At 44.5% G+C, this 12,094-nt stretch overlaps 1 protein-coding gene across 1 annotated transcript; it reads right to left on the bottom strand.

The window, feature by feature from the left end:
* Nucleotides 1-616: 616 nt before the first annotated feature.
* CAV2 (caveolin 2) lies at nt 617-11,792 on the bottom strand. The gene is made up of 3 exons (XM_075493662.1): nt 11,497-11,792; nt 11,132-11,319; nt 617-2,001 (listed from the first exon to the last, which is right to left on the bottom strand). The coding sequence occupies exons 1-3, from the start codon at nt 11,644-11,646 to the stop codon at nt 1,851-1,853; spliced, it is 489 nt and encodes a 162-aa protein (XP_075349777.1). The 5' UTR covers nt 11,647-11,792; the 3' UTR covers nt 617-1,850.
* Between the last annotated feature and the right edge of the window lie 302 nt (nt 11,793-12,094).

Genomic DNA, 12,094 nt, shown 5'->3' on the forward strand with positions numbered 1-12,094 from the left:
AGATCCAGTTTTGAAAAGCCATTATGAATCCCTCTCTAAATGGCACAAATGGTAAAAATATTTTTAATGTACAAAGATGTTCTCCATGTACAAAGAATATACAGTGACAGCTAGCTTCTGTAGGCCAATAAGCAAGAAAAGGAAAATTTGGCAGCTCATCTGTAAATAAAGCATGCGCCCGTAAAAAGAATTAAGCATTTTTTTTTAATGTAGCCAAAATTCCGCACCAAGACACCTGCTTCAGAGAAAGCAATCATTCTCTATGGGCTTAATTACACACTGAGATACATAATTTTCTACTATAAATAAGTAAAATGCACTTGATAATAGTAGAACCGTATTGATGCTCATCCATTTCTTTTCCCTCTCCCATATTTTGGAAGAACTGCATAGTATTCTATGCTGTTCGGCATTTTAAGAGCTTTTTAAAAAGTTGGAAAACCTGAAAAAATGAAGTTGAAAATAGGAAAAAGCTGACGTTTTATTTTTTTATTATATATCTCTTGTTTGATAAGAAATCTGTGATATCATTTTAGAAAATAACATTCTAAATCATACAAATATTTTACAATTGCAACTTGTCCTATTTAAAGAAAACAGCAGCATAAGCCCATCAGAAGGCTAATGTAATTTTAATGTACCTCTGCATACGTTCTGTTATTCTGGTTTACAAAGCCATATTAGGTGCAGAAGGAAGAAGGGCTTTTTTATGGGCTAGGCTTTAAAGTAGCAAATAAGCAACATGAAGAGTCAAGTCAATAGGTGAGGAGAATTAGACAAGGATACCAGTTACACTCACTCGCCTTCTACAAGAGCTTGCTACCTAGTTAAAGTGCCAGCATAGTGTCTATCGTTTAAATATCACAATGTTCACACAGATAATACACAGAAATAGGCAGGCTTGCATTTACTACACCCCATGTTTAATAAAAACATTTCTCATAAACAGATATTTCCAACTCTTGAATAGTCTTGTATGAAAACACTTATAATCTTTGCTTTTACACGCAACCATATATAATGAATATAATAGAATTGCACAGCAACACTTAAAAATCTACATAATTTAGGAACTGAAATTTTAGTTATCTGAAGTCATGTTTTGCAGTGTCTCACGCTTGCTGCCTAGTAAGTTTGTTAGAATTCAAATGCTATAGAAATAATGCTTCATGATCAAGTGCCATTTACAAAGGTACAAAATATACAGCAAAGTTAACCCCTCATTAAATAAAATATACAGATTAGCTGATGTTCCAAATCATTAGCTAACACCTTATTTTAAGGGATAAACTTCCAGGGAGCTTTTCCTCCCCGATACAGGAGAATTACACAACAGTTCCTTTCTCTGTATGCTTATGCAATGAGTCACATTCATTTTAGCTGCTGATAATAAAGGACTAAGTTGACCATTCTGCATAGCGAGGGCCAAAAATGATCCCTGGTGGACTTGCAGTAAAGGCAATGGGAAACCCTAGAGATCAGTTTCACTTAAGGTATCACAGCCTATTTAAATATTTATAGTAATAGTGCCAATCATGATCACTGTGGTGGCTGTTAAACCTCCACCAGAATTCTCCTGTAATCTAGCAATCGACGTACCATTAAAATAAAGTGTTGCCAAAATACTCTGCGTTCGCTCTGTTGTTAAAATGGTGAGCTATAAAAACTGCCTGCTTATTCTTAAACTGACCTCCCTGATAATAAATGAGTTTTGGAAAAAAATAGCATGTTCCCACTTAAACCAGCCATTGTAATTTAACAGTTTGGAATGAATGGTAAGTGCTTGCATGTTAGGTTAGCAAAGAGGTATAACACCAGCTACAATTACAGCAGTGTCGCATCCCTGATGTTTACTCTTGGTCCAGGCGTATATTAACCATGGCAAAGCATCGGCCTATGCTCTGAAAGAACGGTACGACGAAAACATCTGTCAGGCTCTTCCATACAGTTTGCACTGAAGGCAAGACCATGAGACAGGTTTTCACGAAAGGCACCACAATCCTGTAAAAGAGAAAATGGGAGATTTGAAGATTGCTGCTGCTATAGCACGGGGAAATCAGGATAACCAAACACAAGTGTGAGATCTTATGGAAGAGGAAGTGATTTTATAACTCTAAATCTCCAAACAAGTTGTTTTTGCACTCTCACACTCATTCCCCATCAATTTTGTTCGCTCACAGCCTCACACCTGCACATGCAGAAGCACCACGATGCATGTGGTCCTCTGGCCAGGATCACTTGAGTGCAACACGGGACAGGAGACGCCAGCTTTCTTTCCATCGTGCCTCTGCTTCCTAATTGGCAATGCTGAGCTACTTTTTGGACATGCCGTTTACAGGGGTGAACTTTTGCTGTTCTCTTCCTGCTGCTGGAAGGGCTGGTGTATGTGATATGCTGCAACCCTGCTGCCATCCCGCTGTGGCTGAAGAGCAGGGTCGTCCCCTAAGGACTCATTTGCAGTGTGGTCATACCTGAATGTGGGTCTCCAGGGCTTGACAGAAACACCATGTTCCCCAGTTTGATTGACTGGGAACAGAGCTCTTCACAATCTGTTCTTGCTCTGCTGTCTCTTCTGGTGTTTCTTTGATCCATCTCTCTCTCTCACACACACAAATGCACAGGCACACATGCCATCGACATTCTGTCTCATTCCCACCAATCTACCATTGCTGTTACATGTTGCTATAATAAAACAGAAACAGTAAAGCAATATCTGGTTACATAGTACAGAGCACATGCCCAACCTCAGAAAAATGGGATCTTGCTGATCCTGTAAAGTTTTTCATTTGTGGGTGAGAAACTAACATAGAATGAGGTCAAAACTCCTGGTCAGGGGAAAGATCTTTTTATTCACTCAGGGTGCATGCTTGGAAGTATTGTGCTTTCATCTCCTGAGCACTGGTAAGCATCTGGGGATGCTCTCCATATGTCCCACTTCCAAAGCAGCGTCATTAGTGGTGGCTTACGCCAAGCATACTAACAAGGGAGGTGAGCCAGAAGTGCACATAGGAGCAGCTCAGCAGGGCCAGTGGATACATGGTAACTGACCACACTATTTTAAGTTATTCTCCTTTCTTAACCATTTACTGGCCAAAACCCCTGGTCATTTCACTAAGCTGGATGTTCTTACTTGGGTGCAGACAAATTAAATGTAAAAATAATTTATGTAATACTGAAGTGGTACTAGGGCAAGGTTTTGAAAAATCTCTGTGCCATATAGAACACATTTATTTCCTAAATTACGTAGAAGAAACTATAGATTCTCTTGATAAAGGTAATAAACTCTGTTCTAGTTTGCTGTTGCATTCAAAATTTAAGATCCCAGTCCTGCATCCATATCATTCCACTGCAGAACTCTCATTGACTTTGGTTGGAATGACCGGAAATATTTAATTTACTATTTCACCACAGGTCTGAAAAAAATATGTAAGTATTGTGTATTTCCAATGAGTACCGCTCAGAATAGCAAAGTAGAAAAAAACCTGGCTCATTTAAAAAAAGTTGAAGCTTAGAAATGTAAAGAGTCAAAATGTATTATTTTCAGTGTTTATCTAACCGGATTCTCAGCTTTTATCATACAATGCAAGCTATACACTAGTATGTCTATGCTGCACTCTAAGCTAACCCAGATGGATTTAAACAAGAATAGTTTTTCTAAAACCTTCTCTTCTTTTGTCTCTGCTGAAACAGCTAGTAATATACACACCATATAGAACTGCGAGCGTTAATGGAATAATGTGTCTCTAGTTTTAAACTGAACCCTGTAAACTATGTATTTTATAACCACCTATAGTATCACTGCATATAGAATAGATAATTTCTAGAGAATAAAATTAGGGCTTCACCTGTTAGAATACAGCTGATAAACGTAAGTAATGCAAAGGAAAAAAAGTGGTATTTCTCCAAGCAACACAAGGGAAAACACCAGAAATGGCTACTCAGCTTGTGTTGACTTATCCATTTCCGTTACTTTATAAAGGCTATGCCACTGCTCCTTTGCTGCCATCTAAAATTAATTTGGCCTAACTGAACTGGAGAGAAGCAGAAAAGCCAACATTTCTATTGGACCCTCTGTCGACAGGATCACAAAATACAAAACTAAACAAATACTACACTATGCAGAAGTTTCACAGAAAGTTGTAGTGAATCACCAGGATGTCATTAGGGAAGGCTGGAAAAGCAGTGATCATACTACTTGCAACTGCTGTAGAGGTCATTCACACAGTACCAGAACTCAACCTCTTTTGATAATGTTAAATACTATAAATATAAACATGTTTTGGTAATGTTTTATAATCTTTTAGCACTTGCTATCCAATTCTATGGTAAATGCACATGAAAAACAATGTATGCTAACTCCATAGGATGATATGTGAAACACAGAATCATAGAATTGTTTAGGTTGGAAAAGACCTTTAAGATCATCAACTCCAACTGTTAACCTAGCACTGCCAAGTCCACCACTAAACCATGTCCCTAAGCACCACATCTACATGTCTTTTAAATACCCCCAGGGATGGTGACTCAACCACTTCCCTGGGCAGCCTGTTCCAGTGCTTGACAACCCTGTTGGTGAAGAAATTTTTCCTAATATCCAATCTAAACCTCCCCTGCCGCAACTTGAGGCCATTTCCTCTTGTCCTATTTCTTGTTACTTGGGAGAAGAGACCGACCCCCACCTCCCTACAACCTCCTTTCAGGTAGTTGTAGAGAGCGATAAGGTCTCCCCTCAGCCTCCTTTTCTCCAGGCTAAACAGTCCCAGCTCCCTCAGCCGCTCCTCATAAGACTTCTGACTTCTGCTCCAGACCCTTCACCAGCTTCGTTGCCCTTCTCTGGACACGCTCCAGCACCTCAATGTCTCTCTTGTAGTGAGGGGCCCAAAACTGAACACAGCATTCGAGGTGCGGCCTCACCAGTGCCGAGTACAGGGGCACAATCACTTCCCTGGTCCTGCTGGCCACACTATTTCTGATACAAGCCAGGATGCTATTGGCCTTCTGGGCCACCTGGGCACACTGCTGGCTCATATTCAGCTGGCTGTCGACCAACACGCCCAGGTCCTTTTCCGCTGGGCAGCTTTCCAGCCACTCTTCCCCAAGCCTGTAGCATTGCATGGGGTTGTTGTGGCCCAAGTGCAGGACCTGGCACTTGGCCTTGTTGAACCTCATACAGCTGGCCTGGGCCCATCGATCCAGCCTGTCCAGGTCCCTCTGCAGAGCCTGCCTACCCTCAAGCAGATCAACACTCCCACACAACTTGGTGTCATCTGCAAACTTACTGAGGGTGCACTCGATCCCTTTGTCCAGATCATTGATAAAGATATAAACAGGACTGGCCCCAATACTGAGCCCTGGGGAACACCCCTTGTGACCGGCCGCCATTGGATTTAACTCCATTCACCACCACTCTTTGGGCCTGGCCACCCAGCCAGTTTTTTACCCAGTGAAGCACAGGCCCGTCCAAGCCATGAGCAGCCAGTTTCTCCAGGAGAATGCTGTGGGAAACCGTGTCAAAGGCTTTACTAAAGTCTAGGTAGACAACATCCACAGCCTTTCCCTCATCCACTAGGTGGGTCACCTTGTCATAGAAGGAGATCAGGCTAGTGAAGCAGGACCTGCCTTTCATAAACCAGTGCTGACTGTGCCTGATTGCCTGGTTGTCCTGTACATGCTGTGTGATGGCACTCAGGATGATCTGCTCCATAACCTTCCCCGGCACCGAGGTCAGGCTGACAGGCCTGTAGTTCCCCGGGTCCTCCTTCCGGCCCTTCTTGTAGATGGGCGTCACATTTGCTAACCTCCAGTTGACCGGGACCTCCCCAGTTAGCCAGGACTGCTGCTAAAGGATTGAAAGTGGCTTGGTGAGCACTTCTTCCAGATCCCTCAGTACCCTTGTGCAGATCCCATCCGGCTCCGTAGACTTGTGTGTGTCTAAGTGGTGTAGCAGGTCAGTAACCATTTCCCCTTGGATTATGGGGGCTTCATTCTGCTCCCTGTCCCTGGCTTCCAGCTCAGGGGGCTGGGTACCCACAGAACAACTCGTCTTACTATTAAAGACTGAGGCAAAGGCGGAATTAAGTACCCCAGCCTTTTCCTCATCCTTTTTCACTACGTTTCCCTTCGCATCCAATAAAGGATGGAGATTCTCCTTATCCCTCCTTTTGGTGCTAATGTATTTATAGAAACATTTTTTATTGTCTTGCATGGCAGTAGCCAGATTAAGTTCTAGTTGAGCTTTGGCCCTTCTAATTTTCTCCCTGCCTAACCTCATGACATCTTTGTAGTCCTCCTGAGTTGCCTGCCCCTTCTTCCAAAGGTCATAAACTCTCCTTTTTTTCCTGAGTTGAATATGAACATGCTAGCAACCATATGACTATGCTAGCAACCAAAGCTAATTAATGTAAATAACTTTCAATTTTAAAATAAAAGTCAGTCTACTTAGAAAACAATTACTTAAACACCTTTCCTCAGAGAAGAAAATCCTTTACACCCAAGAGAGCAGTAAAAGGTCTTTTCTAACTTTTAAAATATGTGAGTGTGTCTATATATGTATCTACATGTATCTAAGTATGCATCCTGTTCTACATAGGATATGTTATCCTACCGTGTGGCATTTGCAAATTATCAGAGGGTGTGATGTGCCTTCCGTGGAGTGACCAGGCACACTTAAAAAATAAATAACCAAGCACCATTAGAAGCTATGTGTTTGTTTTGGTGACCTGTCAAACAAACATTAGCATATACATCCTTTACTCACAATGCTGTGGGTTTACCCCAGTCTGCACTTCTGTTCACAGAGACCACTTGCTTGAGTAACGTCCAACAGTGGAAGTAAAGTCGGCATATACCCAGAATATCAACATTTACTGCAATATTGGTACTGCTAGTGTTACCACATAGTACAGCATTGGGAAGAAAATCAAAGCTCTGTTGAATTTGGCATCTAAGATGAAGCATAGCCAAGGCATTTCAACTACCTATACGACCTCTCACTGAATCTTGCTATGTATATATACCATAAAATACCCATCCTTTCACTAAGTAGAAAGAATCACCTCTTTTGGGAACTGTTGAACTGAAAAGAACAAATTACCCCATTTTTTCCATGCTATCCTATTTTCTCTTCTTTCTGTTCAAGGCATGACATCTACAAAATTATACCTATCAACCTTTCTCACTTTTGCTCACATTACTTTTTTTCTGCTAATCCCTGAGGGAACATTGTCGAGAACCAAACACCTCTTGGAAACGGCAGAGGACAATTTAATTCCCACTGATAAGGGTATTTTCAGTTCAAAGTAGCTCAACTTTTCACAGAGTTGGGCAATGTGGTTGGAGTAGTCGTTCACTATTAATTCAGATTCCTGCTTCAAAGTGAAGCGGGAATCTGAATTATCCTGTATAGTTTTTCAAAATAGAACCTCAGACATGTCTTAATGCTACTTTTCAAATACTACACCATTCAGTGGTTAAATTACCTAATTCCAAGTATGCACATGTACTACATGATGATTTTGAATTAAAAGCCTTGCATGGCTCTACAATACAAGCAAGCATTGTGAACCGATGGCTAAGTATTACCTAGCAGTTGCAGAGCTTCTTGTCGACTCTCATTAACCCTTGGGATATTTATGAGTGAGGCAAGAGATAACCACCAAAGCCTTCCAGGACCCAGACATAGTATATGAAGTGCATTAAAACCAAACATTATATATGCCAGGACCTGGGTAGACTGGAAAAGATAAAGCTAAAAAGGAAGCAAGACAACATCCACCTACTTCCTCTTCAGAAGCCAAGGGATATATACTGGACATGAAATAGGAGACATCAAGGCAACACCAGATCATAAGGTGGGTCTTTGTGGCATAGCTGTACTGTAATTTCTTTTCATTTCAGACAGCCAGCAGGGAGATAGTTTTGGGGTTGAGTATGATAGCAATAAGTTATGTAAATGGAGTTGTGGAGAAAGAGGTAAGAGATGATGCATGTCCATATCTACTTCTCTGCATATAAGTCCCTGGCTACATCTTAGCACTGTGAATGGAAGTTTAAGCTGAGAGGAGCTCGGAGTACCTACTGCTCCAGGTGATGACAAGAGCATAAAGCTGGCTGAGTCCTTGTGCTTTAGAGCCCATCTCAGATCCAAGACTCAAGTTATGGATCCTCAAATGAACCACTGATTCTTAGCATAAATATGCAACATACCAGAACACTATTCAGACAAGACTACAAAAAAGCATATATGAGATTCAAGGGTTAATTTCCAAGAGGTGGCAAACATGTGGCTTGGAACAAGAATCAGTCCCTGATCTATAATAAATATCATGATTTTGCATGTGCTGCCTGGAAAACCAGTAGTGTTCTGCTCATGTTCAAAATCAATAACCTTAACAGCCTCAACCTAAGGACATGTTTAAAAGCTTGCTAATATTCACAGAAAGATGTTAAAACTCAGTCTGACAAATTCTGCCATGCATAATCTGTGGTGAGCATGACAGCCATCAGTAAAGGAGGAGAAATGTGGAGCAGTAGCCCTCCTTGAAATGGCTTGTATGGAGGTCACCAGCCTGCTAGCTTGGCACAGTTTCAGCCCATCAGTATCTTTTACCAGGCAGTGTAAAACTGGATTCTGGCAAGCAGCCAGTTTGAGAACAGGAACAGAATATGCTCCATCTTTACAGTTAAAAATGAAAATTAGAGTGTATTATTACCTATTTCTTACTCAGCTTTCTTTTTGCTTCCCATGAAGTCACATATTTGCTTCCTTCCTTAGCAATCTTTTTGCTGGTGAAAGACAACATTTACTATCAGGTATGAGGGGGGCAACTCATGAGGTGCCCTCGATGCATGAGGAATGGTGAGTCAGACTTTTGTGGATTTTTAGCATGCTGACAAAACTGCAACAGCATGTGTGACAATTAACAGAGCTTTGTGTCTGAGCACTTCCAAAAGTTCTTGAAACACCTTTGAATTTAGCCTCAGGAAAGGCTTCCTGATGCCAGATCAACATCATCATCTCACTGGTTTGGATGATAAAAGTGAGGCACAGAGACTCTGGTAAGCCCTCCTGCAGGCAGCCATGTAGGAGGGTGTGCCCAGGCTTTTCCCATGGCATTTCAACAGCTGAAGACAGCGTTATAATGGAATTCCCTTCCTCTCACCCACAAAACAAGGAGTTACTACTTTTTTCAGACCCAGTGGGACTACATGGGAGCCAGCACCATGTGCTTAGGGTCCCTATACCTGCACTGCTCCTGTGCTACCCTCTCAAATGCAGAAACTTTGAATGCCTTACTCCCAAGAAATCTGGAACGTGGAGAGCTGCAGAGAAGCTAACTTAGTCTCGGTGTGTTCCACCTTTCTGTTGGAACAAATCCAGCTTGTGGTTGTGGGAAGATGAGACAGTGCTGGCTTTGGATGGCACTGGATGGGGTCCAAGGGGGTGCAGATAGCACTACTGAGTTACATGATTCTTTCACACCCATCCCAGATGCAAGGAGATCAGAATGAAAGATCACTTCTGGAGTGACAATGAACGCAGGGAAAGAAAATTAGTTGTTGGGGAAGCAAGTGTGTTCACAGAAAGTCAAAGGAAACTTTTCAAATGAAATGCTGCATTCAGACAGTCCTATTTCAGATGTACTGAGAACCCACAGTTCCTGAGAGAGTCACTAGGGACTACTTGCATAAATAGAAGCTGACCTCCAAGTCCTGGTTCAGTGAAACTCATGTCTATGTATCCAGGCTGTGAAATCCAGATACAAGATAATTCTGAAGCACAAAAACTTATTCCAGTCTTAATAAATCTGGCATTGATGAATTCTTCCGTAGATATTCCACTACTGGAAATCTAATCTCACCGTACCCTTTTGCAGTCACGTGGTACACTACAGCACAGTGACAGCTGACAGACCTAAAAGTCTGGGCACACTACACAGTGTTCATAGTAATTTGGGGACCAGAGAAGTAGCAGGTGGGCAGCTCTAAATTACATTGCAACTCCTTTGGATATTATGCAAACTCTATGCTCCAAAATTCTAGTTGATCAGTTTTCGAATTGGCTCATGACAATGTCATCAACCCAACCTTCCATTCCACTTTCAAAAACTGAAATCTGCACCCACAAGATTGCAACCACAAGCTCAGATAACCAATGTATTCCTATCGCTTTGAGTTTGTTTCCAAGTTTCTGGATTGTATTTTGTTTTCCTTAACAACTTCTTCATGATTCCAGTGTTACCCAAGTCAAAGGAGACCTTGCCCAAAACCCATGTATATGGAAAATCCTGGTTTGATATCTGCATTCAGCCCTTCCTCTGCAGCCTGCTGGATTCTCGGTTCTTTCCTCAACCTCATTCTTTTCCCTGCCTGTCTTCCTTCTCCACAGTCACCTGCCTTTCTGGTTTTGAGGTACTCTTCCCCGATATTCTGCCAGTATATTCTGTTTAAAGTACACCAGGTTTGCTGTGACTTGGAGGGCCACTGTATTTGCCTGTGAACTTGGGCCATGGCCAGAAGCAGCTTTTCTGAGCTCAGCAGGGTTGTTTTGCTTAGGTGGAAGTGCTGTGGGGCACTGCACCTAGAGATGGCCACGTACCAGATGCAAGGCAGTGACAGTAGATTTTGTGGCAGTAGCAAAGAAAGAGCGAGCTGGGCCCTCAAAAGCTTTCTTTAGTCTGTGAGGAAAAAAAGGAGAGAAGTAACCGTACTGAGAAGGTGTCAGGTGTAAGTAATACTTCTGCCCAGGTCTTTCATTTCAAATACACATGTTTTAAGAACTTCTGTTTTTTTAACTCCAGTTTAAAAACAGCAAACAATCATTATTACTACTCCAGAAGCCAGCCGGGGCTGGAATGCATTGCGGTAGGTGCTGTACAAATGGTAAAACAGGCTCTCTGCCCCAAGGAGCTTACACAGACACGACAGACCGCTGGTAAAAGCAAGGCAGGGAACGGAATCGCAGCAAAAACATTGTTTACATTTCTCTCCCTTTAAAAATAAAGCAGATAACGTAAGCTGGTCTGACTACCGGTTGGAAAGACTGATCAACGGTTAGGCAGTAATGCAAGAGGCGAGTTCTGCTGAGCTGTCTGCAGAGCCCACGCACTGACGAGCAACAAAACGCACTTACCAGATGTGCAGACAGCTGAGCACCGCGAAGACGATCCCCACAACCAGGGCCAGCGGTATGGCAAGGACCAGAGTCAGGAGCTTGTAGATCAGGTACTTGCTGAGCTCAAAGAGAGCGTGGCTGCAGATCCACACTTTGTCGAAGGAGTGGGTTAGCTCGGGCTCCGCGATCACATCCTCGAACCCCAGCTGGAAGAAGAAGCGGCTCTGCCGTTACGCGGGGCCGGACGAGGGGAGACCGCGGGGTACCCCCGCCCGCCGCCCCGCCGAGGGCTCCGGCCCGGCCGCCGGGCCCCGGCCCCGCCCGCCCCGCGGCCCGGCGCAGCTCCCGCCGGGCCGGCTCCCCCCGCCGCGGCCGGCTCGCACCTGGAGGTGGGCGTTCAGCCCGTGCGGGTCGCGGTCCAGCTCGTCCTCCGCGCCCTTCTCCGCCTCCGACAGCGCGGGGCCGCCGCTCCGCGGAAAGTTGTCGTCGTCCATGAAGATGCGGGTGTCCGCCTTCTCCGTCTCCAGCCCCATGGCGCTGCCCGCCGCTCCGCGCCTCCCGGCCCGGCCCGGCCCGGCCCTGCCCTGCCCCGTCCGCTGCCGCGGCGCCCGCGGCCCCGCCGGGCTTGGGCGGAGCGGGGCTGCCCGGGACACGCCCCGCGGGCCGCGCCGGGGCCGGGGCCGGGAGCAGCCAGGAGCGGCCGGGAGCTCCCCGCATCGGGAGTCGGGGTGAGCGCTGCGGGCAGCGAGCGTCTGCTCGCAGCCCACCCGCCCCTCGGCTTGGCGGCCGCTTCATGGGCCGGGACTCGCAGCCGGGCCCCGCTCCAGCTGTCCGCAGCCGCCGGCCGTGTTTGGTGTCCCCATTCATCGGAAATCCCCGGCCAGCAGGGGATCACGCATTCACTGCGGGGATCACGCTTTCACTGCGGCCTCACGCATGACTGAAATTTGTAGGAGCAAGCGTTTGTGGCATTGTAACAAC

This window comes from Mycteria americana, chromosome 1 (genome assembly GCF_035582795.1).
Source record: "Mycteria americana isolate JAX WOST 10 ecotype Jacksonville Zoo and Gardens chromosome 1, USCA_MyAme_1.0, whole genome shotgun sequence".
NCBI classification, from domain to species: domain Eukaryota; kingdom Metazoa; phylum Chordata; class Aves; order Ciconiiformes; family Ciconiidae; genus Mycteria; species Mycteria americana.

Coding starts and splice junctions, on each gene's coding strand:
- CAV2 (XM_075493662.1), bottom strand. CDS start 11,646: ATGGGGCTGGAGACGGAGAAGGCGGACACCCGCATCTTCATGGACGAC. Junction 11,320..11,496: donor GGCTGAACGCCCACCTCCAG/GTGCGAGCCGGC, acceptor TTCTTCTTCCAG/CTGGGGTTCGAGGATGTGAT. Junction 2,002..11,131: donor CTCAGCTGTCTGCACATCTG/GTAAGTGCGTTT, acceptor TCTCTTTTACAG/GATTGTGGTGCCTTTCGTGA.